The sequence below is a fragment of the Alosa pseudoharengus genome, unplaced genomic scaffold, assembly GCF_046254945.1.
Source record: "Alosa pseudoharengus isolate Yale_2024_CS ecotype anadromous, Long Island Sound unplaced genomic scaffold, YU_APseudo_1.1 YU_APseudo_1.1_scf_17, whole genome shotgun sequence".
Lineage (NCBI taxonomy): Eukaryota > Metazoa > Chordata > Actinopteri > Clupeiformes > Clupeidae > Alosa > Alosa pseudoharengus.
The window spans coordinates 36,984,675-37,007,041 of record NW_027468640.1 but is presented as its reverse complement, the minus strand read 5'-3'; the positions used below and the strand labels follow the sequence as shown (position 1 = coordinate 37,007,041).

The 22,367-nt window shown below is 38.7% G+C and overlaps 4 protein-coding genes across 4 annotated transcripts in view; 2 read left to right on the top strand and 2 right to left on the bottom strand.

Moving 5' to 3' along the window:
- Positions 1-1,204: 1,204 nt before the first annotated feature.
- On the bottom strand, positions 1,205-3,252 carry LOC143127775 (uncharacterized). The gene is made up of 4 exons (XM_076289474.1): positions 3,096-3,252; positions 2,882-2,982; positions 2,161-2,334; positions 1,205-1,947 (listed from the first exon to the last, which is right to left on the bottom strand). Exons 1-4 carry the CDS (start codon positions 3,184-3,186, stop codon positions 1,498-1,500), a joined length of 816 nt encoding a protein of 271 aa, XP_076145589.1. The 5' UTR covers positions 3,187-3,252; the 3' UTR covers positions 1,205-1,497.
- Positions 3,253-4,002: 750 nt separating this feature from the next.
- On the top strand, positions 4,003-4,763 carry LOC143127776 (uncharacterized). Its single transcript, XM_076289475.1, has 2 exons — positions 4,003-4,220; positions 4,359-4,763. Exons 1-2 carry the CDS (start codon positions 4,076-4,078, stop codon positions 4,499-4,501), a joined length of 288 nt encoding a protein of 95 aa, XP_076145590.1. The 5' UTR covers positions 4,003-4,075; the 3' UTR covers positions 4,502-4,763.
- A 705-nt stretch (positions 4,764-5,468) lies between these two features.
- LOC143127772 (ubiquitin carboxyl-terminal hydrolase 50) lies at positions 5,469-13,497 on the top strand. The gene is made up of 15 exons (XM_076289466.1): positions 5,469-5,802; positions 5,941-5,967; positions 7,196-7,324; positions 7,466-7,565; positions 7,654-7,769; positions 7,853-7,923; positions 8,029-8,157; positions 8,298-8,393; positions 8,832-8,963; positions 9,172-9,300; positions 9,517-9,542; positions 9,627-9,661; positions 9,811-9,911; positions 10,177-10,386; positions 13,165-13,497. The coding sequence occupies exons 1-15, from the start codon at positions 5,751-5,753 to the stop codon at positions 13,270-13,272; spliced, it is 1,461 nt and encodes a 486-aa protein (XP_076145581.1). The 5' UTR covers positions 5,469-5,750; the 3' UTR covers positions 13,273-13,497.
- Positions 11,317-22,367, bottom strand: part of casp23 (caspase 23, apoptosis-related cysteine peptidase) — a 29,068-nt gene continuing 18,017 nt past the window's right edge. Inside the window, exon 12 of the mRNA XM_076289470.1 lies at positions 11,317-12,098. The gene's annotated coding sequence lies outside the window, so the exon portion shown is untranslated. The remainder of the gene's footprint in view (positions 12,099-22,367) is intronic.

Genomic DNA, 22,367 nt, shown 5'->3' with positions numbered 1-22,367 from the left:
ACTTTTATTTTAAAATAATTTGTTATAGCTTTATATTATTGAACTACTATTGCTGCATTTCCCCTTAGTATCGCCGGTGCTTCACACTTCCGTGAGTGGATGTCGGTGTAGCTGTCACGACATGATCCAATGAAAGACGCCGAAGTGTCACCAACCAGCCAATAATAAAAAAGGAGTGGACCAGTGTATATTCTCTCTCTCTCTCTCTCTCTCCTTTGAAATTATAGTCTATGGAAAACTGTTCATAAAATGACAACTAGTAAATGCAGCCTAAAAATATCTTGTAGGATTCAGCTTGAGTCAATTGTGTTGTTTTTAAATGTAGGCTATATGGAATATAGGTTACCCATGCCATTGACATGACTTGACACAAATGGGAATGACATTCATCAGTTATTTTGGCAATTAGTTGGCTATTGGCTAGATCAGGGGTTCTCGAACTTTTCGGTTCCATGGACCTTTTGTGGGGGAGACCATTTGGTAATTAAGCATGCCATTGGTAGGCTATTCTCTTTAATTGTTGCCAGGTTCATATCCCGCGTTTTCTGGAAGGTGTGTAACTTGGTCTTTTCTCAAGTTTAGATTTTGCATCACTTCATTATGTGGACTGATTCTAACATTTCTCCATGTTCATCAGCTTCTAACATTTCTCCATGGCTCATCATGACCTGAGTGAAGTGATTCAAGTTCCATTTTTTATGTGAATGGGAGCAATAGACACAATTTGCTTGTTTTATTGGTGAAAAGGGTTGTCACACTGTAAAAAATCCCTTATCTTACCAAGTATTTTTGTTTCTTTTCAAGTAAAATAAAACCTCATTACACTATATTATCATTCAACATGCAAGTTATAAAGGATAGTTTTTGAACTGACCAACCTGGATTTTCTCGCTTATTACAAGTTATTCACTGCTAGTAATAAGTGAAATAACATGCCAGTGCACCAGGGGAAAAGTCTGGTCAGTCTAAAAACCAGTCAGCCTATAGCTTGTTTATTAAGTGTAATAAGATATTTTTGACTTGAAAAGATTTTTTACTTGAAAAATACTTGGTTGGATTTGGATTTTTGTAATGCATCTGTAGATATGAATCACAAATTAATGCAAATTTTGCAGACCCTTTGGCTGGATTGTTGTAGATAGATCAGCTGTAGCTTATTACAGTGTTGTGATAATGATGTTATTTTGAATACCATGAATCAGACTAATTTAACACTTCATGTTTATTGGCTATTATACAGACAGATATTAGGACAAGTCATGTCGTCATCTGTGTGTTTGAGTGAGTGAGTGAGTGATTGTGTGTGTGTGTGAGAGAGAGAGAGATAGTTTGAGTGTGTCAGCACCTAGGCTACATTTTACACACATAAAACATTGATAAAACAGTATACACATAAATAGTGGATGAAGTAGATGAAGGCAGTGTATTTCATTCAGACTGAGATTCAAATTGGCTGGCAACAGCTGCACGCACTTTCCACTACATGCCTCCTAACAGCTACTTGACCCATGATGGGATACTGGTCTGGCGGTCAGCCACACCACCATCACAGAGCAGGAAGTAACTGCTGGTGGTCAGACAATCAGGGGTGAGTTTCAAGCAGGAAAAGCAAAACTCAATCTGACACCGATTGCATATGATGTTTTTACACCCTGTTCCATTGTGCTCCACGATGTTGCCACATGTGGGACAGGCACGCATGGATGGGACTCGCACATTTTGTACTTCTCTGAGAGTCAGCAGGTTACACTTGGCCAGCCTCTCCACATCTGGGTTGACGCACCCCTCGTTGTCACACTTGTCAGCGGTAGGCGCACGTCCCCGCCACCTCCGCAGACACTGCCAGCAGAACTGGAAGGCTTGTCCAGTCTTCGTGGTGCAGATTTTGCAGTGCACAGACAGGTTGGTCAGGTCTTGCCTTTCCACAAATGACTGACAGCCAGGACACTAGTAAACAGGTAAACATTCCAAAGTTTAATCCAGAGCCACGGGAGGTCAATTTCACACTTAACAGCACATTAAGAATTTTATAATTAGGTGTAATTGATTATGTGGGCATGTGCTAAAACAAACATTAATATGCAATGGCATGTAATAAAGCATGTAGGCTATAGCTTTTCAAGTCCTGCTCTGTACGGTCAGCATGTAGGTGGCACTTACTGTTTTGTATTCACAGTACTCAGCAGCAGCCAGCATAGCCATGGTCTCCTCAAAGTGAGCCTGCTCTTCTGCTGTCAGCACAGCCAGCTTGCGAATCTCTGTGTAGGACCATTCCTCCCCACACTTCTCTACTGTGCCTTCCTCCAGTGCAGGACAAGTGAATTTATATTGCCCCTGCATGGGATAAAAACCTTATTAAAAAGACTTATAAAGACTAGGCCCTACTTGTGCACATTTCTCTGTAATACATGTAACAGGGTGGACTACACAATATTAGTCCGATTGACTAGTGACCAACGGCATGTACTGTTATTATACTCATATTACATAGCCTGTGCTCAATAAGTACAATGGTTAAAGCAGCACAATGCACTATTGTTTCACTTAAAAATGACAGCTTTAAACTCTTTTTTTTGCTACACCGACTTACAATAGTGGAAATGAAGTCTTTAACATTACCAGTGCACATCAGAAATGCTTTATAGTGCACTATGTATGTTACTCAATCACAATCACCATTTTAGTATTTGTTTTTTGTTTTGACAAATTGGGTATCGTCTTAGCACTAAATAGCATTGAATATTGAGGCCAAGGGGTACAGATATCTATTCTTCCACGGTGTTGCTTTAAGATGCAGATATGTTCACAGTTTCAGGTTAATAATACATACACACTTGCATTAAAACCCTTAATAAACTTGTGTGACCTGAAAAAGCAGTACCTGGTCCAGTAGGCTGCGGCACCAGGCCGTGAGAGACTGCGGTGTGACTGCATGGCCACAGGACATCTCAGCCCTCAAGGAGTCAGGGTCATCATCCAGAGCTGCCAGGCGAGGAATACAACACTCACCACTTACACAACACTTGCTGCCTCCTTTTTTACATTAGAGTTCTACTTAAAAAACAGTAACCATAAGAACTGAATCATTGACTTACTGATATCATCTGGTCTTGTCACAAATCTTAATGTGGTGTCTGATGGATCATATCTTTTTTCCTGCTCTTCTTGTTGTTGTGTTGTTGACATCTTGTGATACTGTTGTCGATCTGCTCAGCTCTCAAATGCAATACCAGAACACAGATGACTCAGTGTATTTTCTGACAACCTCTTTCACTTTCATTTCTCTGCTGACAAAACACAGATTGATTTCTGGGAAATTGCTTTATTGCAGGGGGATTTTTGTTATCAACTTTCTCATATCTCAAATTCAGATAAACATGATTATAGTTACAGGTAGTTATTAGATATAAGCATATTGCAAAATGTGGAGGATGCCATTGAAAGTCCTCCATTTTATCCTAAAATAATGTATTGGTATATTTGCAGGATAGCATTGTGAACATAATTAATCCTTCGCATTACGACCCTATCCATGCAATACATGATTTCAAAGTGTAAAAGCTTTGTTGCTGTTGTTAAGAGAATGTTGGTGTTCATTCTTTCCATTTCATAACTCCCTGAGCAGCATTAATAATTGAAACTGAAAATCCCAGTTATTTGTTCCACCAATATACTATAAAACATGACAATTAAAATGAAATGAATCTCTTGCATCTTATTCAATCAATAAGGAATAAATGGATAAGTGTCCACATCTTCATGCAATGGATAAAAAACAAACAGTAACTGTCTTTGTGATTCATTTGAACAAAACTAAGATGTTTTCTCTACCAAATGAAAATGGTACTCATCAGCTTGGCTAAGAGATTGTATTGTAAGGGATCAAAAACAAAATATATTTATACTTTTATGAATCCTGGTTTTGCTAGAAAACACCATGGCAATAAATGGCACGCCCCTTTTCATGTGTTGATCAACCTTTGCCTGGAACTTCAGTAAAAGAAAGTGAAAGCATTAATCTTCACATCTCAGCAGAACACTTGCTATCGGTTGATTCTCCTTGTTTGTCAGCAACATGGGCAAAATATACCAGTTAACAGTTGTCGGAATACAAGGGGAAAAGAAAACTGTTGATGTTGCAACTACAGAAGAAGACTTCAACAACACAACTATTCTTGTATTCAAGAAGAAACTTATTGAGAAGCTGCCAGGAAACATAGGTAATGGCCATTAAGCACTGTTTTTTAGTTACTGTATGTGTTTCTTAGTCACCAAATGAATATATATTACATTAATTACTATGCATGTCATAGTGATAAATGCAACCCTTTTCACTCAAATGATTCTTGACAACCTAGATCCTTCTGAGCTTCGGGTTCTGTATGCGTCCAAGCAGTTGGAGGACAATGACAAACTGTCTGATCATGGAATAAAGGATAAATCCACACTCATGCTTGTACTACGCTTGCATGGAGGATGGACACATATGGACTTACTATGAAGTCACAAATGTAGTAGCCTATGCTACTGTGTGTCATGTAATATTGTAAAATACTTCTTGTATGTGTCTTTGGCAGACTGGGCTATTTTAACCTTTGTGGATTTAAAAATGTCCAGAAATGGAAGCTGCTTCTCATCTGGATGTTTTGTGATGAATGTCTAACTTGTATGTGCACACTACACCAGAGAGTCAGATGTCAACTGTATATTTATCGCAATTACTTATTGTAATGTTCTTGTATATAAATGATTTCAAAAACTTGTATTTTGTTTGTTTTTATATTCTATTGTTTGTTATTGTTATTGTTTTCTTTCACTACATTCACAAGTTGAAGTGTAAAATGTCAATGGCACTGACAATTCACTGAAGCCCGCAAGCAAAACAGGTAACTTAAGGAGAGATGGAGGAGACATCTGCCGCTTCAGGGATTAGTGCTTCATTAAATTGACCTTTAAGGAAAGTTTAAGATTTTTCTTAGGCCAAAAGATAATCCTAGGCCAACTTGACCACAAGTCATCATAGGCTATTGCCCTGAGGCCATTAGGCCTGAAACTGACACTTAAACTGGAATGCATCTCAGCATGAGTGCAGGTATGAGCTCAGCAGAGTGTTGTGCAGTAACATACAGAATGTCTGCTGATGCTCGTAACATAATGCATGTAATGAGTCAATCTGACTGCAATAAGGCATTAGAATTATGAGTACAAATATCAACAATATAGGCTTAGGCCTATCAAAAGAGTTATATCAAACCTGAGATTTGACAAATAGCCTAGGCTACTGGTCAGAAACTGTGGTCGAATGAGAAAGGAGAGTTTGAAAACGTACAGCTGCTGACACGAAAGTTGATTGTCGCTCTTTCAACAAGGGGGTGGGGAAGTGTGTGTGTGTGTGTTGGAGGGGTTGGACTCGCAGGACCGTGGGCGTTAACTGGCAAGTAGCAGGTGGGTTTCAGTTTTACTTAAAGCTTTGTATTTTGCTTGTGTTTTGCCATAGGCTACCTTTGGCTGCAGCGAGCAGGAACCGAAATATCGCGTTTTAAAGTATCTTCGCTTGTGGCAATAGGCTACTTTCATAGCCTCATATATGCAACAGCAATTAAATCAGGATTGTGTTCACACGATGCAGAGGGAAAACAGATAGGTTAGCATATAGTATCTTTCTTTTGATCAAAGCCATAGGCCTAAATGTTATCTGCTAGCCTAAAGGCATAGGTTATCATATTTTAACGCTAGCAAAGAATGTTAAAATGGATATGAAAGCCTCGGCAGAATTGCAGTCTCGGTCAAAGGACAAAGAAGGTGAGTGACCTGGAGGAAATAGCCTGTATACTTTCCTTTCATGGTATTAAGGTTTTGTGGATAGCCTAAGCCTATATTATTTGAATTTCATTAGTGTTTGCTGTGTTTTCCCCTATTTTTTCTCTCTTTGAATTTCAGATGTCCAGTGTTTACATGTCCAGAACTGTGAGTTTCAATAATTTAATCGAAAACTAAGTCACAATTAAATGTCTTTACCATTATATTTGTGAAGAAAAAGCAATATGAGCAAAATATTCTTTGTAATTGACACATGCTCATTGCCCAGGCCGTAATGAAATAGTTCTGTCATTTAGTGATTCTAAAGTGAAGTATCGCCATCTACTGGATAAATTAGGCAGCTGCATGCTGCCTGAACAGGAGTGTAGCCTATTGTGCTACCAGATATAGTCACATCATCTGACTAAACAATTGTACAGTTTTATATGGAATATTTCCATCCTTGGTACATTTGGAAACTACTTATACATTACCATGAGCACATAGCATAATCCATGAGCCAGCAGAGAGGGCACCAATCCAAACCTGTTTTATTTTGTTTGTCTATGCCCCCATGACAAAAATGTGTGATGGACTTTCCAAACTCACAGCTGAAGATTTCTATAGTCTCTTGAGTAAATTTCCCATTGAAATGAATGGGATTTTATGAATTTAGCTGAAATAAGTGTACACTGCATTTTGGTCAGCACCATGAAGGGACTGATTCAACCATATAAACCACATATTTTCTGAAAGCTTATACTTTCATTTACCAATACCTACATAGAGTATATGGCTGATGCCTTTTTGGGCTGTACCATTTAGGGAAAATTGATTCAACCACCTAAAGCATATAGAGGTTTTGACGTTTCCTACCCTCCTTCTGACTTTTCTGTCCATACATAATGCATTGGGTATACAGTAGGTAGGCTAAATCGGGTGTGTGGCTAATACCTTTTGCGCTGTGCCATTTAATAAAAACTGATTTAACCACCTAAACCATACATTTTCTGAAGGTATACTCTCAAGATGTGAACTAACATGGGTTTTGACATGCCCCACTCTCCTTGTGCATACATTTTTGTACATTTTACATTTTTACATCGTACATTTTAGGCATATTTATGTCATACACTACCAGTATATATTGAGTGTTCTACTAAGCTTGAATTGTGAGTCCCAGATGTCTATCATGCCTTTTTGTGTTATAGACACAATAGCTATCATAAAATAAAAATAAAGTTTGCTGCCCTGAGTTGGCACCGATCGGCCCAAAATAGGCCTCTGGTTCCTGGACTACAGTAATACCTTTCTTTCTTTTTGGAATTGTGTGCTAGAATTGTGCATGTCTCTTGTATAAAGAAAGTGTGATCAGCCAATCTTTGTGCACATACAGGGCAACTGCCTGAGAACCTGAAACTGTCTTTCAGTTCTGCAGAAGAAGAAATTACTACTAAGGGTGAAAATTTATACCTTTACCTTCATTCAAAAAACAGCGGGAAACCCAAAGACAATGCACAGGAAGGTAATTTCATGCACAAGATGAAAATTGATAACAGTTCAACAGTAATGCATATTATACGCTGTAATCTAATTTTCTAATTATTTGTACCATCTCAATTTTACTTTACATCTTGCCACAAAAAATTCTTATCTCGGTTAACAGTTGTGTACAATGGCTTGAGAAATCAAGGAGCAACCTGCTATCTGAACTCAGCTTTACAGGTTCTTTTTATGACCAAAGAGTTCCGACAGGCAGTAGAAAGGTAAAAAGAATAATCCAATTCCTGTATGGCTGCACTGCACACAATATTGTAGTCACTATTGTTTACATGATAGTCTTATCATTATTAGTTCACAGATCACTCCAAATGAAAATGTATTTTACCATCTACAACAACTATTTAAAGATCTTAAAAGTGATAGCATGTCTCCTGTCAACATAACCAGAAGTCTCTCCATTGAAAACGGTGAGTGAAATTCAAACACTCCTTACTTTGTTATTGACACATAGGGATCTCTGTTCGTTCAGACAACTCTGTTTTAATGTTAGTTTTTGAACAGCAAGATGCAGTGGAGTGGTTTGAGAAAATCTTGAGTGAGGTGTCACAGGATGTCTCCCAGGTACTAACCCACAACTATTTTTACATATAAATATCTACTGTTATCCTGTGTTTATACTGTATGTATGTCTTTTTAATGATTTCTTTTTCTCGTGAATGCATTCAGGTCTATGAGGGAAGATTGCAAAAAACACTGAGGTGCCTGAAGAGAGATCATGACGCATGTCATGAAGATAACAAATTCTTTTCACTTCCACTCTCCATTGATGCTGAACATAATGACGTTTTCAATGTGGTAAGAGTAACTCTCACTCAACTTTTCATTCGCTTCTCAAAGATTGAATGACTAGGCCTAATATCAGGAAAAATAAACATGTTTTTTATTTTGAGTTGTCAGCACATTGGCACATCATTGACCAGACATGACTATTGTAGGTTGATGGTCTTCAAGCCTTCTTTAAAACCACAACGTTTGATGAGGACAACTGGATGTACTGTGATGTCTGTGATGAGAAAACAGACACTGAAATTGTGAGTGTACATTTGATTGCCTGAAAAAGGTCAACATTCTCCACTGACAAATGAACTACCCAAGGTTATCCAGCATCCTCACAGTGATTATAACACTTTATCACCCGGAGAGAAGAAATACTCTTTTCTGATTGGCTGGCGGGTGGCCTTTAATTCTGAATAACAGGACACCGTTCCATATCAATGCTTATGAATGGTAACTTGGGCGGAGGCAACTCCCCTCCGATGCACGTCGGGGAGTTTTTGCCCCTCGCCCTCGTCCATTAATTCCGTATAACAGGACACCTCGGCGGCCGTTATCCCTTACGTAATGTCCAAATAACGATAGCTTTGAAATCAGTCAATGATTTATATATTATATATTTTCCTTATTAATGCAGTAAGGATTTGTATTAGTTGTTAGTTCAGGCTCAGTGATGAATGCCTTTCTTCCTACAGAGTTTCAGTGTTCAGAAGTATCCCACCATACTGAATCTGCACCTCAAGCGCTTTTACTTTGACTACATGACAATGGGATATCAGAAGAACTGCTGCCCTGTGGACATCCCCCCTACTCTGGACTACTTTGAGGTGATAATGTGACTGATTGCATGTCCGATACCATAGATTTTAAATGCATAACATTTATGTTTTTTTATTTTGAAAGTATACAATTTATCCTGTTCTTGAAGAGCATGCGGATATATGGGAATTGAACTGTTGCAGTTTGTATTATACATTTTCCTACAATTCTATCTATGAAATCACAACCTTGTTGTGCTTATTATATTCAACTTAGAGTTGCACGTATGACCTGTATGGCGTCATCAACCACAGTGGTGTGTATGGAAGTGGACACTACTGGGCCAACATTAAGTCTCCTGAGAATAATAACTGGTATTCCTTTGATGACTCTCACGTGGCAAAGGTTTGCATCACTTTACTGATAGTTGTAGGAGTGCAGGATATAATGTCATTGTCAAGGAGTGTGACCATAAGGGACATGCATAAGACCATGTAATTCTTCTACTTTGAAATAACAACTAATAGCTTCAAACTCCTTTTGATGATATGCTGATTTATAATACGGTGAATGGCATCTTTGACATTAAAGCAAAAACTGTTGATGTTGTTTTTTCAACAGTTCACAGACACAGACTTCTTAGAAAGGTATTCAAATTGTACAGAGAAATACGCTTTAGGCAGTAAACTGTTTATTCATTGTTTGTGAAGTTGCCATTTCAATTTTTGCAGGTCAAGGACTGCATACATGATTGTGTACAGGAAAAGTGAGTATAGTCAAACACTCTCTTTATAGGTCAAACATCGATTCAATGGATGAAATAGAAGGAAATGTGCTGAATCATCTACTGTACTTATTGCCACTGTACTGTGCAGTAAAACTATACTATTTACAGAAAGAGATTTGTGTTTTCAGGAGAATTGTCACCTTCATCACCTCAGCAAGAAGAAAATAACATGGAGAGCAGTACTGTGGAATCCCTTGAGATCACAACAGCAGAAGAGATGAGACAAAATGTACACTAGCTTATTATTAATGGAACATTTTGTTTATGTTTACTTAGCAGATGCTTTCATCCAAAGCAACAAAAATAACAATAAGCATTACATGTTAAGTATGTTTGGATAATAGCAAGCACTGATTTCATCTTTTTGACTGACACTTCCTCCATGGTGTAACCTCTTTGCAAATATATTATCACCACTTAAGCAACAGTTAAATCAACTGAGGACTAGACTAAGACTAACCTGAAAGATATATTCCTTTCTCCTCTTTCATCAGATGCCTGAGAAAATTAAGAACAACACAGCTACCGAAAAACACACCTACATACCTGATATTGTTTTGACACAGCAAATTGACATTTCACACCATTCACCTCATCTTGTCGTGCCAACAAAGATGGAGGTATCTAAGCATACCTCTATTGGAAAGGCTCCTCGGAAGAGGAGATCCCAGAGGTCTGGACCGTACCAACATAATCTGTTGAAGGTAAGCCGAACTGTTGGTACAGTCTCTTTGGACACATCTGCCTCAGAAATGCAACATCCAGTCAAGAACACAAAACATGAAGGCACTGAAGTGTAGTGATGAGACTTCTTAAAAAATACTATATACTGTGTTCAAAAACATTTCTGTCAAAGTCATGCTATACATACGTTGTACAGGCATCTTTATTCTGAAACTGTTGTAACTGCTGTTACGCTGAGCATGTCTTGTGCTTTGCTTAAAGTAGGCTACAGTGCAAATAAAAGTAAATCAGAGGTCAGCCCAGATGTTAGTGCTGGCAAATGGCTGGCTGGGCGCTGTATGACACTCAACCATAATGGCAGTTATTGTAATTAGTTGTGAAAGGTTCCTCCTTGTGTTTACTTTACCATTAGACAACTTTTTCAGTCTTTTGTTGCCCCAATCCCAACTGTTTATGAGACGTGTTGCTGGCATTCAAATCATTCAAAATGAGTGAATGTTTTTTATGAAATAGTAAAAATGGTCAGTTTCAGAAATGTATATGTTGTGTATGTCCTTTATAACTAAATATGAGTTTTTGGAAACAATCCCGTCTGCTTGCTGATAAGGGAAACAATGACCGTTTCTCACATAGTAAGTAATAACAGTAACTGTGGCTTATTTAACCATAAAGAAAAAAAGATAAAATGTAAAAATATCACTGTCTTGATATAACACTTAATACTTTACTGTTATTTAATGTATTATGTAATTATACTAGTACACTAATATACAAAGTTCAGAACTTTAATATAATTACATTTTAGAAATAAGTTTGGTCAATGTAACATTCAAAATTATGAGGAACCTTTAAAAACTGACTTAAACAGCTGTCACAAACCATGCGGACACATCCTAGAACTGGCTAATGACTCAATCCAACTAATCTGATTAAAGAGTCAACCCAACTATAACGCCATTTGTCAGAGCATCAAAAAGCTCTTTCCCACAACACTGTTGTGTCATTCTATACAAGCAGCGTGTGTCATTCTATACAAGCAGCATGTCAGCGCAGTGCAAGTTGCTATAGCGGTCAATGTGAGATACTGCCCCCTTCCACCTCCTCAGACACTACCAACAGAAGTGGAAATGTTCCTTGCTCCAAGCAGGGCAGGTGATGCAGTGCACAGCTTGATTGGTTACGCCCACTCTTTCCTTGTAGGAATGGCACCCAGGACACATACATTATGTATGTACAGTATGGTGCATACAGAAAAAAGCATTTGTTATAAATATCCAACATAACACAGTCTGTAAAACTTTTAAACCACATTTATAGACAGCTGATAGATGAGTGAAACAAAAAGCTGTCCTTACTGATTTGTACTCACAGCCGCAACCACTATGGCCATGGTCTCCTCAAAATAGCTCTGCTCCTCTACTGTCAAGATGGTGAGCCAACAGAGTTCCTTGTAGGGCAGTCAGCTCCACACTTCTCCAGTGTGCTGTCCTTCAAGGCAGGGCCGGTGAACTTGTACTGACCCCGGGAAGGAATAGTTTTATGAAGAATTGGACAGAGGAATAACCCCAGGTCATGAACTCTCAGTTTGAATCTTCCATAATCAAGTAGCTGGTGCTGATTAAACTGAATAAGGGCCAGTGTTCCAGCCATACCCGGTCCAGGCTGCAGCACCTGGTGTAACTGCATGACCACAAGACATCTGCCCTCAAGGGGTCCGGGTCATCTTCCAGAGCTGAAAATCACACAAAAGGGAAAATTACTTTAAACAAACAATACAATTAAGGTATAGTTTACATACAAAATAGAAATTGTTTTCATATAGGGTTGGCATGGCAATGTAGGCTTAGGCTGTTTCTTCCTTTGGTTTCTTGTGCTGCTCAAAAGTTTCATAATAAATAACAAATGTTCAATTTCCTGCATTTTGATAATACTTTCAGATGAAATAAATGGTAAGATATCTTTAAAGAGGCCCACATAGGCCTACTGTGTTGAAAGTTGTGTTATGTGTAAAAAACACCACACATTTGAAACACTTGTAACTAACTCTGGCTTGTTTACAGCAAGTAACTTGTCTGTTGATTAATGAGCATTGCCCCTATCAAATAAATAAACAAATAAAAAAAATAACAATGGTCATTTTAAAGAGGCCCTATGCAACAATTTTAGCAAAAATGACCTTAATTATGCAGGTTGAGAGTCGTTGTGATGGTTCTACAACACTTTTTGGGTCGTTTAGTGGGTGCTTCGTCTCCCCCTAGTGCTTCTCCGCGGAAAAACCGAATATGCAACTTTCTGGTCGCGGTCGGTCACGGTCCGAACACATCCGGATGTAACTCGGCGGAAATACTCAAAAATGTAGTCAGATTGTAGTTTCTAAGAAGACTGCAAAACGGACTCCGACTTGGCTTTTTTGCTGTTGAAATTGTAAGTAGCCTACCCTTGGGTGAACTTCGTTTTTGTAATGTGATTTGATAGTCTCTTGAACAATGTGTTTGCTCGACCGTTTTATTGTGAGCCCTATGTGTTTAGCTTGGTTTATTGATGGCTAGCTCGCTAGCTAGTGGGGGTTTAGCGTAGCAGTCACTTGCTACCGAAGCTGCAGAGGGAGCTATGTCGTGAAAAATGCGAGCCCAAATCAGGCGAAAACCCAGAAACAGCGAAGGAATAACCAGACCTGCATAGGGCTTCTTTAACATAGTGGTTGCTTTATAATGACACATGCTTTAACATAACACGTTGGAAGATATAATGGGGTGAAATGTATGATACTTATCATCTCTCCTTATCACACATTTCAGAGTTGGATCAGCTGGATTTTATCGCTTTTGGTGCTCCTGATGTTGCATCTTCTTGCAATCAACATTGACCTTTTTGTCCATGATTCGACGATGAGAGACTCTCTCTAGTTCTCTTTCAATAATCTACTTTCAAATGGAAAAAACTGGAAGATGCTACAGGTCCATAAGAACTGAAACTACACGTTTTGAAAAATAGCTTCTGCCCTTCAGCAGTAAGACTCCTGAAAACTACAAGTATTTCTTACTTTTCTTCTTCCCTGTATTGAGTTAAATCCCTCTGTAGCAAAAACACAACATGGTTGTGTAGCAATAAAGTATCTATCTATCTATCTATCTAAATGGGATTTTCTTTTACCTTAAGACATACATGTGAGATTTCTGGAACTGTAATGCTTCCATAGGCCATTGAATGCTGGGCGTGTACAAAAATACAACATTTTCAAAAAATAATTTTGAGAAAATGAGACAGAACACCATCACATTTTTTTGATATGTTAAGAACAAATATTTTTCAGCCAAATCTGTGACGGTCGAGTGGGGAGATTTGTACGTTTTTCATGGAATGACCCGTGAATAAAAAGTTGTCTTAACATTACATTAGGACATTATTGACATTAAACGCTTTTACAAAAGTAGGCCTAGCCTACAGTTAACACTTAATGACCTAGCAAATGTCGGCTGGGTAGGCTAGGTAAAATAGGCAGGTAGAAAAATTAGCCTACATGACATGATTAAACAAATGCAACTTGGGTGTGTGATTAGATAAATAGGCACTGGCAGATGTGATAGGTAAATAGATATCTATTTACCTATCACACAAGCACAAGCAGTAGCCTGTAGGCCTACTGTAAACTCATATGCTAAAAACAATAATGTAGCCTATAGAGGCCAACATGTTTGCCACTTACATTTCTGACATCTGACGCTTCAAACTAGCGCACTGCAAGTGCATCAAAAAAGGTCCAGCCTTAGACCATGTTAATGGCCAATCGTAGACTAGAATTTTGGGGTGGCACCTGGGGTGGCCAATATAATCTCAAGGGTGGTCTGTGCCACCCGGAGCCACCCCTCTGCCTTCGCCCCTGTCTGGCGCAATAGCACTTGGGAGTACTTCGACCTAGGTAGTAGCCTAATATTAATTAACACCTAATTGTAGATCCTATCCACCACAGAGTTTAGAATCCATGCTTGATCGACCCCTCAGCCTCCCCCTCCCCTCTGAGCGAGAGAGAGGCACACACACTAGAGATGCGCTGATGGGCTATTATTTCAACCATAACTGCATAACAAAACTTAATCCATCCATCAGCAAAGTTTTTTGACCAATTTTCAAAACCGCACCTGCCCGCCATCCGCTGTGTTTTAATGTATATGGGATGCGGAGCTGCTGACGTGAGGCTAGAAAGCTCTTGCCTGTTCTTTCTAGAAAGACTGATCCAATGCAGCAAATATATTAAAAGGCTAAAGTCCTACATTGGCTATGTTGTAGCCTATCCCCAGAATATCAGCAGCAAACTCAGTCTCTGTCTCGCAAAACAGTCTCCAAAACGCACATCGGCCTGTTGCCTAGCCTATTCTGTGTGCCAATATAGCCTTATCCAAAATGCTTGATTGCATTGCATTCTCCACATTTTTAGCTAAATTTTCATGTACCACATCAGCATTTTTGTTCCGTGAATCTTTTGTAAATTGCTTTACAATAGCGTAACCTTGTGATTTTTCAGGTAAATGTCATTACCATCACATCACCTAATATGTACATTTTAAAGTTAAAATGGTCAATCAATGATCAATCAATGATCAATTATGGTTTCACATGAAGTCTATTTTATCTTGAACTTATTAGAATTGTTGAATTTTACTTACAACATGAATTATAGTCGTTTAAGTATCTTATTTTTTTTATTTTTTCACTCGACCCTGGCTTGGAATTTCATTTATTTAAAATATATGCCATATATCATATCTGTTTTCATCCAGTAGCAATTTAGACTGTCCAACATTGTCAAAAATATCTAATTAATGTAATTTATTGTAATTTATACATAATCTATTGGCAAAAATATGCATGGTGATGTTGATGACATTGCAGTTCTGGTAATGACATTTGTTGCAGTGATGACAAATCACTGATCGTAATCTATTGCAATTAAATGTTTATAATTTAGAAACCCAAGTTGAACTGACTTTGTGGAATTTTTTTTAAATTTCTTTTAAAAAGAGTACTTTAAATGTATCTGCAAAAATGTCATCACCAACACAGTCGTCATTACCACTACATTTCAAGCTATAATGTGCTGGTAATGACTGTGTTGGTGATGACATTTATACCGAAAAACTACCCTGAGAAGCAAAAATGATCACCATGCAAGTGTAGCTAGCTTTCTACATGTAATGTACATCATTTAAACTATTAAAGTCATTTTAAAATTTCAGGAATATTCAAAAATACAGAAATACAATGCGTATGGTAATGACACATAATAAGTGTACATGCCCAAAACGAGGGATAAAGAGTAGATTTTCTTATGTTTCTGGACATCAAGGCATCAATCTTTCTGCTTGACACCCATGTATTCCACTGTGATAATAGGTGACCATGGTTACCAAATATTTTTTTGATGAAAAAACAGTAGCAAAGTGCCTTTATGTAGAGTGTGCTGGTAATGACGGCTAAATGACAGGTAAACATTAAGCAAAATAAAGCAGAAAATGCATATATATGCATAATGTGTGCATGCAGTTCATTAGTTCAGATAACATTTAATTTATATGCATGATTTTTTTAATGAATTTTTGATAAATAATGTTTGAGATATGGCTATGTGAAAACTCTGGTTGCGGACAACACCAAAACACTGATATTGTACCATAAAACACCAATAAAATGTGTCTAAATCATGAGTAGGAGCAACCATTAAAAACTCTAGGCTTGTTTTTATTTATACTAATTAGTGATGCTAAACATTAGATTTAATGTGTTTTTAATAGAATTACACCCTGTGGACAGAAATAGGCCCCAATTCTGGTAAATACCCGGCTACGGCAGAGCCCGCTAGCATAGCAACATGCTAACACATTCGCGCCGCGCGCCAGAGCGTTTGAGTTCACATACCGACGCGGTAGAGGTATGACTCAACTCGTGAAAGTTAAGGTAAGAACATATATTACTACTGATTTTGGGTGGCGTGTTCCTTTAAGGTCAGTGTGCATGACTCCATAAGAAAGAGTCTGGGCAAAAATGGCCTGCATGGCAGAGATCCAAGACGAAAACCACTGCTGAGCAAAAAGAACATTAGGGCTCGTCTCATTTTTGCCAGAAAACATCTTGATGATTCCCAAGACTTTTGGGAAAAAACACTGTGGACTGACGAGACAAAAGTTGAACTTTTTGGAAGGTGTGTGTCCCATTACATCTGACGTAAAAGTAACACCGCATTTCAGAAAAAGAACATCATACAAACAGTAAAATATGGTGGTGGTAGTGTGAAGCTCTGGGGCTGTTTTGCTGCTTCAGGACCTAGAACACTTGCTGTGATAATGGAACCATGAAGGAGAAGTCAAAGGCCTAGTCAAAGTCCTGACCTGAATCCTACTGAGGTGCTGTGGAAAAGGCAGTTCATGTTCAAACCCTCCAATGTGGTACCCTGGAAATCCAGAGTTCTCGCGAGAGCACAATGGAATTGTCTCTGCGAGACACTCTGGCAAAGAGCAATGATGCAATACAATAGGCATTAATTAGTAGGCCAGCAGCATGTTGAAATTATGTGCCAAATTGCGTTTTTTATTACAATGATAAAATTGTAAAAGGACGTGACCGAAGCTGAGGCAAGCCTGGCAATATGCCTATAGGCCCGACGGTAATTGTAAAGCAATTTACAAAAGATTCACTGAACAAAAATGCTGATGTGGTACATGAAAATTTAGCTAAAAATGTGGAGAATGCAATGCAATCAAGCATTTTGGACGATAGGCTATATTGGCACACAGAATAGGCTAGGCAACAGGCCGATGTGCGTTTTATTTGGAGACTGTTTTGCGAGACAGAGACTGAGTTTGCTGCTGATATTCTGGGGATAGGCTACAACATAGCCAATGTAGGACTTTAGCCTTTTGATATATTTGCACACGTTAGTTTTCCCCCTTGCATTCCGAGGAACCAGCTAAACTGATGAAGACAGCGCTGCAACGTTGGAGGACAGTACACATTGGTCGTAGTGTTATCCGATTGCGTCGAAGTCCGAAATCATTCAGAGTAAGCATGGTCTAGTGTTATCCAATTGCGTGCAGTGAGATTTTTAAATGCATGCTTGTTGCCGCCCCTCGAGTTGGGCCATTACATTGCTCTTTGCCAGACCCTTAATCTTTCTAGATTATCAGGGTCTGGATTTTCCAGGCTACCAATGTGGCTGAATTACAACAATTCTGCAAAGATGAGTGGGCCAAAATTCCTCCACAGCGCTGTAAAAGACTCATTGCAAGTTATTGCAAACACTTGATTGCAGTTTTTGCTGCTAAGGGTGGCCCAAACAGTTATTGGGTTTAGGGGGCAATCACTTTTTCACACAGGGCAATGTAGGTTTGGGTTTTGTTTTCCCTTAATAATAGCAACCTTCATTTAAAAACTGCATTTTGTGTTTACTTGTCTGACTAATATTTACATTTTTTTGATCTGAAACATTTTAAGTGTGACAAACATACAATTCTTTAGTGAGTTTTTTGGGGGGGCAGTTTGCAATTCAATATACTAGTATAACACATGAAAATTAAAATGAAATAAATCTTGCATCTTATTCAATCAATAAAGAATGAGTAGATCAAGTTGATCGTCATGGATATGCAATTAAATTGATTTAAAAAACTGTCTGATTTCACTGGTAGTAAAGTGAAAGTCCAGGATTAAAATATAAGACAAATCTGCACACTCCAGTCTGTGCAAATATACTGTACATTGTAATCGTTAATACATTGTAATCGTTAATATATTTTAATCGTTAATATATTGTAATATTGTATCTCCGTTCCTGCCTGTTCTCCGGCAGTCCATCTTCACCATCTGCAAGCTTTCAGTCAGCAGACCTTCTTCAGGCAGAGTAAATCAAACTGAATGAGCCAGCGAATGGGCTTAATTCATGACACCTGTGGTCAGGAGTCATGAATTAAGCCCATTCACTGGCTCATTCAGTTTGATTCATTTTAACAAAATTAAGATGTTTCCTCTAGGCTACCAGATGAAAATAGGCTACGCGTCAGCTTGGCTAAGATTGTATTGTAAGGGATCATCAAAAACGAAATATATTTATACTTTTATGAATCCTATAGCCTACACATTGTGGCTTTGCTATAAAACACCAAGGCAACAAATGGCACCCCCCCCCCCCCCTTTTCATTTGACGAAGCTGAAGTTAGCACTAGATTCAGATAGCGGGGGAGTTAATTTTCAATTCCACCTTAAATATTGCAATTTTCTACCACAAGGGGCAGGATTGACCGCAAATCCGCGATAACACAGCCATGTGCCTGTTGCAGATGAACAGGCATTGTTCACAGACGTTTAAAAGCCTGTATCATTTTTCTGTTGACTCCATTGCCGAATGTTTTGATAAATGTTGTCTTTTGTGTTATATTAAATAATTTGGTAATTAAATTTACTGGGGTTATGTAGTTGGTGGCAGATTTTGAATTTTTTCTACAGTAAATGTATTCCCTACAGCCTATATGTCATTTTGCATCGGATTTTTCAACACATTCTGAAACGACACTCTCTCCTCTTTCCAATGATACCCCACTTGTGAAATTATATCGTGAAAATGTGGCCTTTTTTGCCCTTTGAATTTATAGTATGTATTTGTGAAATTGCAGAATTTCAGCACTAGAACTGCGACACACATCTCAGAAAGAATTTTGCATCCGATGTTTCAACACATTCTGAAACTACACTCTCTCCTCTTTCCAATAACACCCCACTTGTGAAATTCTATCGTGGAAAATGGCCTATTTAGCCCCTTTGAATTTATAGTATGTATTTGTGAAATTGCAGAATTTCAGCACTAGAACAACAACACACATCCCATAATGCATTTTGCATCGGATGTTTCAACACATTCTGAAACTACACTCTCTCCTCTGTCCAATGACACCCCCCATGTGAAATTCTATTGTGAAAAATTGAAAATAAATTGTATTTGGGAAATTGAAGATTTTCAGCAATAGATTTGGTCTAGACTTCCCATAATGCATTTGTCATGGGACATTTATTTTGGCCTACTTTTCTGATTATACATTTTCAGCACTACATTTGGTCCCTATCACTTAAAAGTCATTTGCCACATTTCTGTCATTTTTGGGGCCATTAGTGTTTCTACCTTGTCTTATTGGGGGCCAAGCATTGAAGCTGCGTAGGGACCCTATAGGGCTAGTAGGATTTGTTATTATGCTTCTTTGTAGTGCCATGGGAGTCCATGGCAGCACATACAAATGTACATAGTAAAATGCTCAAACTTTGCACACTTATTCTACTCAGGCCACTGACCAATTTCACCAAGTTACAACCCCCAAAACCTCCAACTGGTCAAAATCCATCAATGTTTTAACAGCATCAATGCAAATAGCTCTGCAATGCTTTGATCTATCAAGCTCAAACTTGATCAGTGGATTAAGGCAAAAGGTAATCAATTTACAAGACTTTATCATGTGCACTGTAGCGCCACCAACAGACCAAGGTGAAAACTTTCCAAAAGCTTCACAGCTCTTCAATTTTGTCCATTTCGCTCTGCAGCTATATTTGAGGGCCGAGCCGTTGAGCAGGAGCTGTCATGGCAACTCAGTTTTGTTACATTAGACGCATACACATCTCTCCACCATCAGGATGGTGAACTTTCATACTCTTCCTTCCTTTTGGCATTTGCACTTGCACACACCCTATTACCTGCTACCCCTCTCATCACACTTACCCCAACCCCCCCCCCCCCCACACACACACACACACCCACACTCACACTGATAAACCCCCTCCCTTACACCACATAACCTCTCATACCTAGTTTAGTTTTGATACGTTAAAGATTTGCTGAGATATGAGCTCATTTCCATAACACTAGCACCCCCATAGTGGTCACAAGTCAACATAATATTGTATGTACATCCTCAAGATTCAGTCCCTAGCTCTCACACCAAGTATGCGTTAGCATACACAGCCCCATTCTCATCAATGGGACTGAGGTGGAGTGTGACACCAGCTTCGAGTATGATTCTACGTCTGCGTCACGACCCTGTATAACATCTGTGCTGTTCTTCTGAACATGGATAATGTAAGGCGGCAGTGTTGATATCACTTGTTGTTGTCTGTTTTGTGTCAACAGCCATTTGTGTTATTGATTAAGGTAGCCTGGATGATTCCTGACTTTGCCACTGTTACTGTATAACTATCTATGCTTTGCTGTACTTATACCCTGTATGATTCTCATGGATTTCATGTTTCACTTTGGTATGTAATATTTTACCAACAGCATCCCTGTGACAACCAACCAACTAAGCCAGCAAAGACCATCTAAAACCAGCTTCCAGCATAAGCTGGTTTATAGCTGTTTTTTTCAGCAAAGTAAGAGTACGGAAAGACCACACACGGAGTAGCAATACATATATTAGATTTTTAATAAATGAATAGAACTTAACAAAAGGGAGTGGAGTTGGATTTGGAAAATAAAAGTGTAAGCAATCAGTATAATGTGGTGCAGTGAATAATTTCAATTTCAATTTCAAAGTCAAAGTCAAAGTCTGCTTTATTGTCAATTTCTTTACATGTCAAGACATACAAAGAGATCGAAATTGCGTTTCCTACTATCCCACGGTGGAGACAAGACGTATTTTACCAATTAGGTCCACAGACAAACATAACATTCAAGTAAACAATGTAAAAAGTAAAAATAAGAAGGCACATACAATGAAGAAATAAGAGCAGCAAAATTTGGTTGAAATTGTGCAATTGTGCATACAGTAGACAGTCAATATAATAGTGCAAAAGTCAGGCCAATAAATGGCTGAGGTAGTTTTGTTTGACCTAAGTATGCAAGTGGCATAGTGGTGCAAGTTATGTAAGAGCAGCAGAAGTGTGTTCAGAAGTGTTCAGGACAACAGGACAACAACAACAAGTTGCAAAGTGTGCAAGTGTGTTTCAACTTCAATTTAATGTCACTTATAGAGCGCCAAAACATTACTCATGTCTCATGGCACTTAACAGAGTGTTAAACATTCAGAAAGTGCCCATGAGTAACAGGGACGAGGAAAAAGTCCCTAGAATTGGAGATACATATAGGAAGAAACCTCGAGTGGATACAAGACTCAAGAGCCTGACCCATCTGCCTAGGGTCAGTTACAGGGCATTGTCCATAGGGAATAGGAATTGTCATATGTAGCTAGGCTGCACGGGCCAGAAATCCAGACAAGGGGACTGCAATAGGCAATGGTAGGTGTTACGGCCAGCTCGTTTCCAGACCGAAACATAAAGAGGGACACGGACAACAAGGTTCAAACCAAATATATTAATTTATTAAAGTAAAGCACAAGGTTGCCAATAGCAAAATGTCTAGGGGGAAATGAATGGGAGTGGTGGCGTGCGTGTATGAGTGTATGGATGTATGGATGAAAAGAAGCTAGTGAAGTGGGCCTAAAGACAAAGAAAGAGAAAGAGGTAGAGTTAGAAATGAGGGGAGAGAGCAAAGTGCAAGTGTGAGAGAATCAAAGTGAGTGCCTGCAAGAAGTAAGAAAAATGCCTAATCAGAAAGATAAGCCCCACCCTAACCATAGGTGTAATCAATGAGGGTATTAGCCCAACCAGGCCCAGCCCTGCCCGTGCACTGACAGGAGAAGGCCTGAAGGGGCACAGGGTCATCACATAGGGCAGTCATAGGATGGCTGATGGCTGGTAATAGTTTATCTCACAAGTGAGGGAAGAAAGAGAGATAAATAATATATATTATTATAAGTCATGATGGTTAGTATTAACTAGATGTACCGCATAGCGGTACAAAATATGACCGCCGCTCAGTCCTGTCATCCATTCCGCGAAAATAAATCATATTAATGAATTTGTCTCCATCTTCTACTCCATCCCCCACTCTTGAAACTTTTGTGTATGCTTGTTTGGAATGTGTGTTTGCACACATTCCGCACACAAAGTAGCCTACTGGCGCTGCAAAGGTGAA